This window comes from Oreochromis niloticus, linkage group LG14, assembly GCF_001858045.2.
Source record: "Oreochromis niloticus isolate F11D_XX linkage group LG14, O_niloticus_UMD_NMBU, whole genome shotgun sequence".
NCBI lineage: Eukaryota > Metazoa > Chordata > Actinopteri > Cichliformes > Cichlidae > Oreochromis > Oreochromis niloticus.
In genome coordinates, this window is record NC_031979.2 from 23,284,482 (window position 1) to 23,295,154 (window position 10,673).

General features: G+C 43.9%; 3 protein-coding genes across 11 annotated transcripts in view; 1 reads left to right on the forward strand and 2 right to left on the reverse strand.

The window, feature by feature from the left end:
• Nucleotides 1–3,388, reverse strand: part of col26a1 (collagen, type XXVI, alpha 1) — a 35,406-nt gene extending 32,018 nt beyond the window's left edge. Inside the window, exons 1-3 of one of the 5 annotated variants that reach the window (XM_025898243.1) lie at nucleotides 3,292–3,388; nucleotides 789–911; nucleotides 107–210 (exon numbers count right to left, since the gene is read on the reverse strand). In XM_025898243.1, the coding sequence (XP_025754028.1) occupies nucleotides 107–200 (94 nt within the window). In that variant the 5' untranslated portion in view covers nucleotides 201–210; nucleotides 789–911; nucleotides 3,292–3,388. Of the gene's footprint in view, nucleotides 1–106; nucleotides 211–788; nucleotides 912–1,058; nucleotides 1,869–3,291 lie in introns of those variants that run through there. The other 4 variants (XM_005459361.4, XM_005459362.4, XM_025898244.1 and 1 more) reach the window with 4 other exon arrangements.
• Nucleotides 3,005–7,657, forward strand: srprb (SRP receptor subunit beta). 4 transcript variants are annotated; one of them, XM_019367679.2, is made up of 8 exons: nucleotides 3,005–3,073; nucleotides 3,260–3,626; nucleotides 3,956–4,050; nucleotides 4,159–4,236; nucleotides 4,320–4,402; nucleotides 4,739–4,875; nucleotides 5,082–5,136; nucleotides 6,640–7,657. In XM_019367679.2, the coding sequence occupies exons 1-8, from the start codon at nucleotides 3,020–3,022 to the stop codon at nucleotides 6,848–6,850; spliced, it is 1,080 nt and encodes a 359-aa protein (XP_019223224.1). In that variant the 5' UTR covers nucleotides 3,005–3,019; the 3' UTR covers nucleotides 6,851–7,657. The 4 variants fall into 4 exon arrangements, with proteins under 4 accessions (XP_019223224.1, XP_003454861.2, XP_019223225.1 ...); XM_003454813.5 differs by having other exon boundaries at nucleotides 3,332–3,626; XM_019367680.2 differs by having other exon boundaries at nucleotides 3,033–3,073; nucleotides 3,298–3,626.
• A 608-nt stretch (nucleotides 7,658–8,265) lies between these two features.
• wdr53 (WD repeat domain 53) lies at nucleotides 8,266–10,439 on the reverse strand. Of its 2 annotated transcripts, none has more exons than XM_003454844.5 (3): nucleotides 10,332–10,439; nucleotides 9,326–9,821; nucleotides 8,266–9,251 (listed from the first exon to the last, which is right to left on the reverse strand). In XM_003454844.5, the coding sequence occupies exons 2-3, from the start codon at nucleotides 9,812–9,814 to the stop codon at nucleotides 8,580–8,582; spliced, it is 1,161 nt and encodes a 386-aa protein (XP_003454892.1). In that variant the 5' UTR covers nucleotides 9,815–9,821; nucleotides 10,332–10,439; the 3' UTR covers nucleotides 8,266–8,579. The 2 variants fall into 2 exon arrangements, with proteins under 2 accessions (XP_003454892.1, XP_005459417.1); XM_005459360.4 differs by lacking the exon at nucleotides 10,332–10,439 and adding an exon at nucleotides 10,196–10,330.
• Nucleotides 10,440–10,673: the final 234 nt, after the last annotated feature.

Consider the following 10,673-nt stretch of genomic DNA (forward strand, 5'->3'; position numbering starts at 1 on the left):
TGTTTCAGTCCCTGGAAAAATTAGTCTCAGATAAAATCCTACAGCTCCTCGAGTCCAAGTCTAAGCAAGGCGGCGTCATGCAAAAGAAAGAAAGGAAGAAACTCACCTTCACGACACTCTTCTCCTACAAATCCTGGGCAGCATCTCCACTCCAGTGCAGTGACTTGCTTGTAGGTAGTCCTGAATGACGGCCTGATCATAGTCCTGTAGCTGGAACAGACACTCACTGACTTTAGGGACATGTGATGCACAAACACGCATACAACATGAAGTATTTTGCTTCTTGGTACAGTGGACAATAGACTGGGAACCCAAATGGAGGTGGGGGGTAATTATAAAGATCCAAAGAGCCTCGCCAGCTTTGAATTAGGAATGCAATTACGCATAATTTCCTTTCCATTTTATGCAACCTCGTACCTCTAAGAGACATTCAGTGCCCCTTTTTCAATGAAAACTCTTCATTTCACTGTGGGGGTGGTTCTTCAGTCATACATACATAAATATGTGTGCAGAACTTTAACTTTCAGACAATTATTTCTGTTGTTTTGCATTAACAGTATCACTTTATTTGAACATCCTCTTCTGGCAGACATTCTCAACCAGATTAGGGATGTAAGTGATTCACAACAGAGGCTCCATGCCTGAATTTGCCTAAAGCCACTTTTTCACTAAATCTGCCCCAGCCACCAGGCAGCACCTCCCACGTTCATGACTTATTGTAAAAAGCAAAGTTGCATTTGCATCACAGACCAGTGAAGAATCTGACTTGACTGGAGACAAAAGTATACCTGATGACTTTGGAACAGGGTCCGGGCCACCGGCAGTTCTGAAACACTCTCTGCACTGTGGTTTCAGTCCCATTGTGCACCTGGCAAGACACTGTTTTGAAAACAGTGTACTGACACCAGTTCCTAAAAGACGGAATAAAAGAGATGTTATCGTAATTAATACCGAGAGAGAGAAATAGAGCGAGAGAGAGCAGTGATCTCGCACTAGATCCGTTTTTATTTCACAATAAATTGCGTTAAATCGTTACAACCCCTCCAGTGTGTGCGCACCTGAGTTGGGTTCGGGATCCAGTACCCGGCGGTCCCGTGACGCCGCTCTGTTCCGATTTGATGCGCTGCCGCTGCAAAGTGATGCCCGGGAAGTGATAAACAAAGCCCGTTCCCAGCGAAGGACAGACTAAACTTATCCACATGCAGAACGCGCAGAGAAAAGAAAGAGGCATCATTGTTTGATTTATCCCTGAAAGAGATATCCGCGGACGGTTTTCAAGTAAATCCCGAAGTTATAAATCCCTCTTTGGTCGAAGCTCTACAGAAGCGGAATGGAGGAAGAAGAAGAAAAAAAAAGAAAAACTATGGAAATCCCACCATTAACGAGTTGGTCATCCCTTCTCCACGTCGAGAAACAACCGGGCCCCAACTCAAGAGCCCGAAATGAATGGCACACAACCTCTTCCTTTAGAATAATTTGCGTTTCTGACGTTTGACATGGTGCCGGGGACCGAGGAGTCAAATATCCAGCGTGCGTAAAAAGCGCAATGAGTGTGAGGGTTGGAGACGGAGTGCGTAAAAGCGCATCTGGTCTCGATTGAAAACCACGAGCTCTGTCTTCATATAAGATAATGTGAACGATATGGCCACAAGTGATTAGCGAGCGCTAACGCATTTCTTATGGGCTTGTGTTATGTCTTTGATTACCCTTATTGACGCGACAGTGTCGTAGACTACACCACAAGGTCTAAATTCTTAAAGCCTGCATGAGTTGGGGTAACAGATATGATCAATATGCCTGTTCTCATCACTCTATCAAATAAAGCTGCTTTTCTTTTGGAGACTAAACTAAACTCTGTTAGAATCCACAGTTCCAGTACTTTATTACGTAATGAGAAGATTGTGAATGAAGCTCCAAACTGGGTTTTCCTTTATCTGATTACATGTTGTCTTCACATTTAGCTTCTACAAAGAGAATAAAGTCAGTTTCTCGTTTAAAGGGAATAAAAATTTAAAATAGAACATTTTGCACACGTTTGCCGTGGTAGATGCATATTTTAACGCTGTATTCATAACAATGGCATCTAGATCTGAACAAATGTTTGACCTTGCTAAATCCCTACTCTTGAAAACAGAAACACCGGAAAGCAAATTATACATCCACAGAATTCAAAATATAAACAGAACACAAACGAAGTAATTGTCATATCATGACCAAATAACAGAGCCATGAGTCTTTTGACTGCACAGAAAATATGCACAGATGTACTCATTTACTTGCAGGCAAATTACAGAAAATTCCATATATGTAATGAGACTAGTAGACTGTGATGTTTGCAGACGGCAGTATGATCTGTTGTGAGAGCAGGGAGCAGATAAGACTCTGGAGAGGTGGAGGTATGTGCTGGAGAGAAGACCTCCAAAACAGTGAGTAGAAGCAAGAAGGAATATGTGTGTGTGTGTGTGTGTGTGTGTGTGTGTGTGTGTGTGTGTGTGTGAATGAGAGGGAGGCGGGAGGAAATGTGAAAGAGCAAGGAGCAGATGTAGTGAAGGTGGTGTTTAAATCCCTGGGGTCAACCATCCAAATCAACAGACGGGCACAAGAGAAGAGAAAAAGACAGTGCAAGGAGTGTGGAGTGGGTGGAGATGAGTATCAGGAGTGATATGTGACAGAAGATTAGCAGCAAGAGTGGAAGGGGAGGTTTACAAGATGACAGTGAGACATTCTGATCTGAAGGTGTAAAGGTTTTTATTGGGAATGACCAGAATGGATGAGAAATAAGTACACCAGAGGAAAAGCTCAGGTCAGCTCCCAGGAGGGACAGTGGATTTACTGAAAAAAGGATGGAGCAGCTAGCTGGAAGAAAGGCCCGCAAAGATTCGTGCGTGTAGTAAAGGAGGACATCACTACAAACATGACAGAGGAGGATGGTGTGACAGAGGAGGATGCTAGGCTTTAGGTGAGGTGGAGGCAGATGATCCGCTGTGGTGACCGTTTCTATTGGGAATGACCAGAATGGATGAGAAATAAGCAGCTGTCAGAAGGAGATGGAGGACTACACCGGATTTGCAGTGTATGCTTGATTTCACTTTTGATTTTGAATCACTTCCTGCGTGTTAAAATTAGCTGTTTGTTTTTATACTTCCTTATCCCCTAAGATAACTGCGTCATTTGGCTTGAGTAACTTATGACATTTTACATTACCAGGTACTATTTTTTTCTATTTTTCTCATGAAAACTATCTTCCATTTACTTCCAGAGAAATAAACGTGGCATGAAACTGTCATTTACCTCTAGCTGGTTCCAGCACTTTAATGTCTTTTACATACAGTCTGTGGTCCAGACCCATAACGGAGAATGTCCCGAGCGGCGGGCGCCCCCTGCTGGTCGCTGTGGCTCCCTACAGGCTTCAGATGGAAGGAGACGTGTCTCATTTCAGAGCAGCTTGGACGGAGTGATGGAAGCACACAACACCGGTGGAAACGTGGGAGAGAAAGCAGACGTGGAGATGGCAGGATCTCCGTTTGAACCTTACATTGAGTCCCTGCGGCAGCAGCTAGAAGAGCAGGACCCGGTCTTCCTGATCGGAGTTATCGTCGCTTTGGCGGTGGTTGTTATCACCTGTGGTAAGAAGTCATTTTAGCAGCTTAGCAGGCTAGGCCAAGCGTGTAGCTTAGCCCCGTTAGCCGCAAACAGCTGGTCTGTGATAAACCTGATATGTGAACAGGGCTTTTTAACGTTGAAAATACAATAACATGCGCTGTTTTAATAAATTAATATATGCTTTAAATACTTTAGCTTAAGTAGCAAGCTAAGAAGCTAACAACGGCTGTCGGTTTCACGGGAAGTCATTCAAACTTAGAGCTACCACACATTTTTGGCTAACGGACGGCAAGTGCCTTTGATACGTTGAGAATCAGTCACTGAATGTGTACCCTTTGCTTTGTGTTTGCAGTCTTTCTGAAGTACTTCCTCACCAGTAAGACTGTGCGCACCTCCGTGCTGCTGGTGGGGCTGTGTGACTCGGGGAAAACCCTGCTCTTCAGCCGGGTGAGTTAATGCTGAGACAGACCCCGGAAGCCCGCAGGGGGGTGCCCTGCAGCTCATGTTTGTTTGTTTGTTTATTTATTTGTTTGTGTGCTTTTCATGTGTTGGCAGCTGCTGTCTGGAAAGTTCAAGCGGACACAGACCTCCATCACTGACAGCAGTGCTCCATACAAAGCCAAAAATGACAGGGTGAGTTGAGGACTGTTAGTGGACAGAAGTAACTCGTGTGAGGGTGGGATTTACACCTTTGTTTTTCTCCACCCCGTCTGCAGGGCAGCACCTGGACTCTCATAGACCTGCCAGGCCACGACAGCCTCCGTCCTCAGTACCTGGAGAAGTTCAAGTCTGCGGCCAGGTGAGAGCAGGACGATCTGTGAGGTGATGTATGTGTGAACCGCTGACAGGTGAATGGAATAATGCTGCTTCCACAGAATGAAATGTTCTGACCATAGACTGTATAGAAAGGATGGTAAAGCCATTTTTACCCTTGCATGTTTTGGATCATCAAACACACTTTAATGTTAGAAATAACCTGAGTAAATACAAAGTGCAGTAAGTGCAGTATTAACGTCATGATTTCATTGATTAAGGCAGAAAAGCTATCCAAACCTGCCTGCCCCGTGTGAAAAAAGTAATTGTCCCCTTGTTCCATATCACATCTGTCTTATCATCACCCTGTCCTCTTTTTCAGAGCGATTGTGTTTGTAGTGGACAGCGCGATCTTCCAGAAGGAAGTGAGAGACGTGGCCGAGTTCCTGTATGTGTTATTGACGGACGCCGTGATCACCAGAAACGCCCCGGCTCTCGTGGTGGCGTGCAACAAACAAGGTACAGTAACCCTCAGAGAGTTTTTAGAGAGCTGGTGGAAACTTTTTATTTGGTTTGTCTCATGTTTAAATAGAAAGATTCATAGTTTTCTGTCACATAAGGTAATTGCAGTTCACTGAGAGTGTAGTCCCATTCTGAGTCCTAATATCTGAGCCTTCACTGCTTACTCTACATCCAGGTTATTCACTGGTGTTTTTATCTTGTAGACATCACCATGGCAAAATCCGCTAAACTGATTCAGCAGCAGCTGGAAAAGGAGCTGTAAGTAACTCTCTGTTTTGTTGTCTTCTTATACAATAAATATTTTTAGGAGCATCGCAACAGGTTTTGAATCAAAGCTTTATTGTCCATTGCAAAGCAGTGGAACTTTTTCTTAAACGTGGTTTTCAGTGTAAATAAATAAAACCGCAAAAAATAATGAATGCCACATAGCAGGATTCAAGGATTGTTGCAGATATGAATTTTTTGTTTTTCAGTTTTTGTGTAGTAATTTTGCCATTTTATTCATATTTCCGCTGATAAGCCAGTGACTGATCCTGTATTTATTATGAACCTGTTACCGCAGACTGTAGGATGTGTGTGTTTAATGTGGACTGTGATGTGTTACTGCAGCCTACCCCCAGGTATCATAGGGTAAGAGGCGGGATACACCCTGGACAGGTCGCCAGGCCTAACACAGAGGGACAGACAGCCATTCACACTCACATTCGCGCCTATGGCCAATTTAGAATCATCGATTAACCCAACCCCACTAACTGCATGTCTTTGGACTGTGGAAGGAAGGCGGAGTACCCAGAGAGGACCCACACAGACACGGGAGAACATGCAAACTCCACACCATAAATAGCACTGTTGCTTCACAGCTAGAAGGTCCTGAATTCAAATCCATCACCTGGTCAGACCCTTTCTCTGTGGAGTTCGCATGTTCTCCTCATGTTTGCATGGGTTCTTTTTGAGAACTCCGGCTTCCTCCCACAGTCCAAAGACGATATACGTTTACATTTTTTAATGTAGTCTTCATTTTGCATATTATTCAAAATATGACCTCTAAAAATAGATGTATTTCAACAATCAGTGTTGTTCTGGTAAATTTATCAGTATGTGGATTTTGGCCTTACACCAAATCCAAGATGGGAGTTTGGCAGTTTGGCTTAGGCTAAAATCAGGGCCACCTGGTACAACACAAATTATTTATTTATTTACTGCCTCAAATGTTTTCCCTAGATTATTTTATGTATTATATATTTTCATAATGTAAAAAATATTGACTAGAAATCTGGGCGCCTATTGATTCAGTCAAGTTGGATTTTTAATGAACTAGTTCTTTAGTTTCTCTAGAGACATGATTTTAAAGAGGAACCCCCAACAAGGCAAGGATCCCCTAACAGAAAGATCTTGATGACTGTGAGAAGGAAGGACTTCCGTTTAAGAGAACTAGACTCAGGGACGAGCAGCCATCAGCTACGACTGGTTGGTAAGAGAAAAGATCAGAATGCAACAATGGAACAAAGTGAAAACTACAGAAGAGAGAAGGCAAAAGTTAATTACCTAAAAAAACGTGGTGTCTTAGAGGCCAGTCAAGAGACAATAGAAGTGGGAGTCATCACCTGTAAAGACAAACACCCAAAGACTGTATAAGACAACATCAGAGACATGAAACTGGGTTTTTACTGTCTGCTACTTGAATCTTGAATCTAAAATGAACCCTTCAGGTCTGTCGAGCAGTAAACGATTCTTCTTCAACGCCGTCTCGTTTTCTTGCAGAAACACCTTGAGAGTGACTCGCTCGGCAGTTCTGAGCTCTCAGGACGGCTCCGTAGGCGGCAGCATGTACCTGGGCAAAAAAGGCAAAGACTTTGAGTTCAGCCAGCTGCCCATGAAGGTGGAGTTCGCGGAGTGCAGCGCCCGCGGGAGTAAGGGTGAAGACGGGGACGCAGACATGGAGATGCTGGAGAAGGCCCTGGCCAAACTGTAAACATCATCTGCTCAGTGCACACATTGCCCTAAAGGCACAAACCTCTAAAATGTGAGACCACGCCAACATCGCCTGCACCTCTCAGTAATCAGAGGGGTGATGAGAAACACCTCACGCCTGTTAACTTTATTTAAACCTGTTCTTGCAAGACATGAAAGGATTTTAACAGTGGAAGACATCCAGGCAGATTTAATAGGCTATTAGTAAGTGATTGTGGAAACGAGTTTCTCTGCAGTGCTGTGAAGTGATCCTGCTTACTCAGTGAAACTTCCACTTTAAAAAGCTTCCATTTGATTGATTTATGACGTGCAGTTTAAAAACTTTTTGTTAGACTAGAAGAAATATTGTCAAAGATTTTACCACCAGTGGATTTTTCTTAAGCTTTTCTCACGCAGTCTGAGCTGTAAGCTGCCTTGTTAAATCAGACGGGCGTGAATTTGCTCAGTCTCGTGCCTTTTCATGTGTCGTTGTTGTGTTTTTCTTGTTTGTGGAAGAATGATGCTCCCTTCTTTGAAAGTGCTGCATGAATACAGAACATTTGCAATGAATGTACTTTAATGTTTTGTTGGCGTTAAGAGAGCAGAATGCTGTTTGTAGTTCTCGGGTTTGGTTTGGAAACAAAAACTAAAATTTTTGATGCTTGATGCTGATGTGTGTGGTGTGTCAGTGAAATACAGTCCAGGAAGAGGGAGCAGTCGTCTTCTTCTTTAGGGTCGCCATGAGGGATCCTCGGCCTCCATATCAATATATCCCCAGCATCCTACTCCTGTCACACCAACCATGTCTTAACCTCTCGAAGTCTTCCACTTCCATCCTCCTCTTCTTGTTATTCCCACAGTCTCCAAATTATCTTGCCTGCACTCTCTTCTTCACCTCTCCTGTGCATTTTCCATTTCGTTAACCAGGTATTTGAACACATCCAACTTCACTACATCTGCTCCTTGCAGCTTCACTCAGGAACTGGACAGTGATGAGATCCCTGAAGGTTATACCTTGATTCAGTGTTTCCTTCTACTGTTTTTTTGTTTTTGTTTTTTTGAGTGGTGTATCCCAGAGTCAGCCTGTGGCAATTCATAAGCAGCAAACAGGACTTAATCATTAACATGTATTCCAAAAAAAAATTCTTCTTTCACATGGGATGTGCTTTTTATCTTTTATGCTTTTGTTCATGCGGCAGCAATTCAAATGCATGTGTGGCTGTCTGCGATCATTTTTTTTCTGATGTCTGTGGGGCCAGCTTTCATTTACTGTGCTTTGATTTCTGTTGGCCACCTGGTTTGGATTGGGGTGGCTCCATTAAAAACTCTGTTAAACATGAAATGCAGATTTCTTCTGTCAGATGTGGCACAATTACAATCCAGAAAAATGAAGAACTTGTTTATAAAAGCATAACAAATCTATTCAGAGGCAGAACATGTATTTAAAAGAGACACTTTTATAGGGCCACACACACACAAAAACCTCATCAATAAGCCTGCAGTAAACAAGACTCCAAAATAATTAAGCACTTGGTTTATTACATTGTGGACTCTCATGCAGATTTTTTTTATGGGTTTCTTTCTTTTCAAATGTTCACAGGTTTTAAGAAGGAAAACCAAAAACATAACTCAAAGTCTCAATCAACAAACAGAAGAGGGAAAAGGGTTGTTTTCTAAAAGATGAGGGTAACAAAATGAACTGCTGGGGGGGGGGGGGGGGGGGGGGGGGTGTAAAGCTGTTTAGTGTCCAGTTAAGAGAGAGGGTAGACTGTCAGACTGGAGCTCTGATCTGCAACTATCACACTTGGTTCTCCTTTCAGCACAGCAGGGCACAGCCAGTTCACCTTGTCCCCGTGGCTGATGCTCAGTTTGGGCCCAGACTTATCAGACTTATCCTCTGTCACCTCCTCTGCACTTCCTGCTGCTCCTGCTTCATCGCCCCCCTCAGCCTCGTCCTTCTGCGCATCAGTCTTTGTTTTCTCCTGGGACTGTTCCTTCCTCTTTGCTTTGCTCTTACCCTTCCTTCGTTGGGGTGCTGTCTTTTGAATTTTCCCCTCTGGAGCCACCACTGGGTGCTTGCTGAGGTCCCATAATGCAACCTGGCTGTCATTTCCACCAGTGACGAGCCAGTATGAGTGGGAGAGGAAGTTAACAAAGTGGGCTTGCGAGGCTCCCTGGCTGTGGGCTTTAACCGCTCCGTGCTGCTCCAGTTTTGAGCCGCTCCCGATCCGCATCAGGTGTACCCGCCCGTCCTCTGCTGCGCACCCCAAAATATTTCCACAGCTCGAGACAGAAATGCAGTGGGCCAGCGGCGGGTTGAAGAGCTGACCAGGCCGCTGCTGCTGGTCGCCTTCCTCCTCTGCCACATCCTGAAGGTTGAGGGTCCACAGAGGGCGGGTCTTCTGCAGACCCCACAGCATCACCTGAGAGACCAACAAAGCTAATGTCAGGAAAGAAATGTTAGTAACAGGAAATAAGTAGTTAAACCCTTTCTCACCTGCATGTCGAGTCCGGCAGACACCAGGTTATTGGGCCTGTGAGGCCGAAAAGCAACAGAGGAGCAGATGTTGGTGTGTCTGCGCAGAGTCCTGCACACTTTTCCCCCAGGAACCTCCAACACCCGCACAGCCCCGGAGTCATCCGCCACAGCCAGGGCCGAACCGGTCTCATTCAGTGCTAAAGCATTGATCTCCTCCTCCCCTGCAGCCTGATACTCCTCTACGGGGCCCTTCAGGCTCCTGGGGTCAAGCACACTAACTGCATCTCCATGTGCCACAAACAGCTGGTTTGGAGCTGAAGGTGAGAACACAACGCTTGTGCTGTCTTCCTCACCAGAAAGAGTGATGCGGCCTACGATGGTGCCCTCCTGGCTCCACACTGTGACCTCTCCACCCTCAGAGCCTGAAGCGATGAGAGTTTCAGGGCCCACAGACACCCCTACACAGAGAATGGAAGTGGAGTGGCCCTCAGACCACTGCCTGGCCATGCTGACCCTGTAAAATGTAGGTTAATGAGAAGAATTAGACATGTTTGTATATGTACACCAAGCCTACTTTTACTTAATAACACGGTGCCAGGTAGGTTTGGATCATGAAATTGTCATGTAAAAACTGCGTTTTGTATTTACTCAGATTATTTTTGTCTAATAGGAATATTTGTTTAGGGACCTGAAACAAATGTGACAAATACGCAAAAGAAAAAAAGTCCAAAAGCGAATTGAAATGCACTCAGGAGCGGTTTTCTGAATACTTAAATTGTATTTCACTCGCATATAAAAGATGAGCCTGTAAATTGGATTATTACTTCATAGAAACCAAAAAATGAAAGAAGTTGCTTCAAACAGAAAATCAAATCCAACTGTGCTAACCTGCTAGCTCAGCCGCTAATCTTTAACCTCGTGTCCAGCTGACGCTTTGACGGCGGTAACAAACACGTTGACCTGAATTTACCGATTACAGTTGATTTATAACGTGACTTCACCGAGAACAGAGAAATTACACTACCTTCTAGAGACGTTTAAAACTTCAGCAGGTTGCCATGTGAGGCTGAGTCGCCTGTTGATGTCGTCACGTAGACATTATTGGATTTAGCTCTTTGTTTAGCTTGTCAGGCGGCATCAGCGAGGATTTTTTCTTTCTTTTATTAAACTTATCTGCGTTAATATTTATTATTTATGTATTTGTTTATCATATTTATTACATCAAGTATTGAAATAGTATATTTAAATAATGAATTTCCTTTTCTGTAAAATTGGAGCAAAGTACTGCCTGCAAAGCAATTTTCAGGGTAAAAAACTGAATTTATATCTACGTTAAATGTGGTTTATTACAGATATTAGGCTACAA

What these genes read in the sequence shown, in the direction of transcription:
- srprb (XM_019367679.2), top strand. Translation starts at nt 3,020, where the DNA reads ATGAGAAATAAGCAGCTGTCAGAAGGAGATGGAGGACTACACCGGATT. An exon ending in AAGTTCAAGTCTGCGGCCAG is followed by an intron (nt 4,403 to 4,738) that starts GTGAGAGCAGGA and finishes CCTCTTTTTCAG; the next exon opens with AGCGATTGTGTTTGTAGTGG. An exon ending in GGTGGCGTGCAACAAACAAG is followed by an intron (nt 4,876 to 5,081) that starts GTACAGTAACCC and finishes TTTATCTTGTAG; the next exon opens with ACATCACCATGGCAAAATCC.
- wdr53 (XM_003454844.5), bottom strand. Translation starts at nt 9,814, where the DNA reads ATGGCCAGGCAGTGGTCTGAGGGCCACTCCACTTCCATTCTCTGTGTA. An exon ending in CTGCCGGACTCGACATGCAG is followed by an intron (nt 9,252 to 9,325) that starts GTGAGAAAGGGT and finishes TTGGTCTCTCAG; the next exon opens with GTGATGCTGTGGGGTCTGCA.